This window comes from Lactuca serriola, chromosome 1, assembly GCF_051521515.1.
Source record: "Lactuca serriola cultivar US96UC23 chromosome 1, Lser_US96UC23_V15, whole genome shotgun sequence".
NCBI classification, from domain to species: domain Eukaryota; kingdom Viridiplantae; phylum Streptophyta; class Magnoliopsida; order Asterales; family Asteraceae; genus Lactuca; species Lactuca serriola.
This window is the reverse complement of record NC_136408.1, coordinates 104,268,838-104,270,951: the sequence shown is the minus strand read 5'-3', so window position 1 is coordinate 104,270,951 and position 2,114 is coordinate 104,268,838. Positions and strand designations below refer to the sequence as shown.

The window sequence follows — 2,114 nt, the reverse complement described above, 5'->3', positions numbered from 1 at the left end:
AACATAACTATCAATTAAAATAAAACTTAAAGTTTCATTAACCATAAGATTAAAAATTATATAAACATATACACCTTAATTAGATAACAAGATATCAAATTTGTTAGTGTGTTTATTTTATATATATTCCCGAAAGGAATAGAAAAGAAAACGGCATACATAGGCCGCCCATCTTTGCCGGTAATACTGCCGGCAAATGCCTTCTACAAAGAATCTGCGATCGATGGAAAAAGAGGAGCGATTAAACTCAAGACGTTTTATATCAAAGTTCTGGATGTGATTTTATACTATTACAGTGGATGATTCCATGCTCTTACATTTTATGATTCAAAGATCGACGTATTACTATTAACTAGCAGAACGATTGAAGCTATCTACTTAAGTCGCGTCCCTCTTCTGGCCCCAATCGTGTATTCTGAGGTGGAGCTCCGCGGCGGCGATTAGAAAGTACACCGCCTGTAACGGCGTCAGAATCTCCAAAACGGACTTCAATGTCTCCATTCTCAGACTATCTCCCATGTGCAACACCTCCTCCAAATCATCCTTCTTATTCTTCAGCAACGATTTCACTCTTTGATCGATGTCCTTCCCTCCACTGTCTTCTTCCTTTCTGTTCATCTCTGATTCCATGTTTGATAAATCCACCATGCCCGTGTCTGCCGCCGACTCCTGCAGTGACGCCAGTTTCTCAGTTATCCCTCTCTCTTGACGGATGATTTTCCTCTGTAATTCATCGATTTGGTTCATCTGATTCGTAGTCAAGTCCCCTAAATCTCCACAACTCAACACTGGGATTAGTTCAGTCATTCTGGCCTCAAGCTGGATTCCTGACTTGGAGTACAGCAGGTGGACGGCCGTCGTCGGCCGCCATCCGGCCATCCACGAAAGGGCATCCTCGAGCGATGTCAGCCACGTTGGCGAAAACATTGAAAGCACATCTTCTTTTGCTCCTTTTGATTTGGCGTTGTAGTAGTCCTCGTAGTGTCCTACAACTTTATGAATCAATGAGTGTAAATCTGAGTCGTCTTCGATTTGATCATTGTCGTGGTGGTGGCTAGCGGCGGAGGCGAGCTTTTGGAGGTTGGAATTTAGCTCCCTGAGCCAAGAGTCGAAAAAACTGTGGAAGTTCAGTTGTTCGGTGTTCTCGTGTTCGATCATGATAACGGTGATGTTTGGCTTCATTTGACTACATGGTGATATATGTAGAGTTTTTGGAGTGATTAACACAAGTTGTCCTTTGACTTTTACATATTGTCGTTTTAGTCCCCTGATTTTAAGATTTGATATACTCGCTCCTAAATTACTTGGTTTGTATGTAATTGGTTCCTATGGATATGGATATAGTGAATAAAAATCCATGGGTAATTAGTTAGTTCATTGTAATTGTTTCTTCCTAGATTTGTTTAATAGTGTTAATTCTTTAAACATCTCATTCACAAATAAGAGTTTTCATATGTATGTGTTTGTTATGAGTACAAGTACATGTTCATATCGACGGTTAATCACAAAAAATGGGAATATTATTTTTATGTGACTACCACATTGGCTACTAATTGTATTTAGTGTTAAACATGTAATTTTTGTGCAACATTATGATAATGAAGTTCTAGTGTATTTAATGGCATTTGAACTTCCATCTTGTTGATTTTCTTTCTAGAGTGAAAAAAATATATTATCCTCCATTAGATAAAGACCGATATGAAAAAGTGTAAATTACACAAATGGGCTTCTGGTTAGGAGTAATTTATATGTTTGATCTCTATCTTATTTTTTTAACTCGAAAGATTCTACTGTTTGTTATTGTTGAGCGCTTGCTCTCTGTCTTACCTAAAAAGACTATTTTACCCTTGAATTTTTAATTTATTTAAATAATGTGGCATAGGTAAGAGAAGGTAAAGTGAGGTGGAAATGGGGTTGGGGTGTGTTTATTTAAATAAATTATAAAATCAATGGCAAAATAGTCTGTTTATGTAAGATAGGGACCAAACGTCCAACAAAAACAAATAGTAGGAACCTTCTATGTTAAAAAAATTAAAATAGGGACCAAATGTGCAAATTACCCAAAACCATAAAAACCATTTGTGTAATTTACTTTATGAAAAATTGTTCATCTT

At 37.0% G+C, this 2,114-nt stretch overlaps 1 protein-coding gene across 1 annotated transcript; it reads right to left on the bottom strand.

Annotated features, from left to right (window-relative positions):
- Positions 1-226: 226 nt before the first annotated feature.
- Positions 227-1,158, bottom strand: LOC145096886 (protein DOG1-like 4). Its single transcript, XM_079034269.1, has one exon. The coding sequence runs from the start codon at positions 1,156-1,158 to the stop codon at positions 379-381; it is 780 nt and encodes a 259-aa protein (XP_078890395.1). The 3' UTR covers positions 227-378.
- Positions 1,159-2,114: the final 956 nt, after the last annotated feature.

Excerpts from the sequence above, each read along its gene's own strand:
- LOC145096886 (XM_079034269.1), bottom strand. The coding sequence starts at position 1,158 with ATGATCGAACACGAGAACACCGAACAACTGAACTTCCACAGTTTTTTC.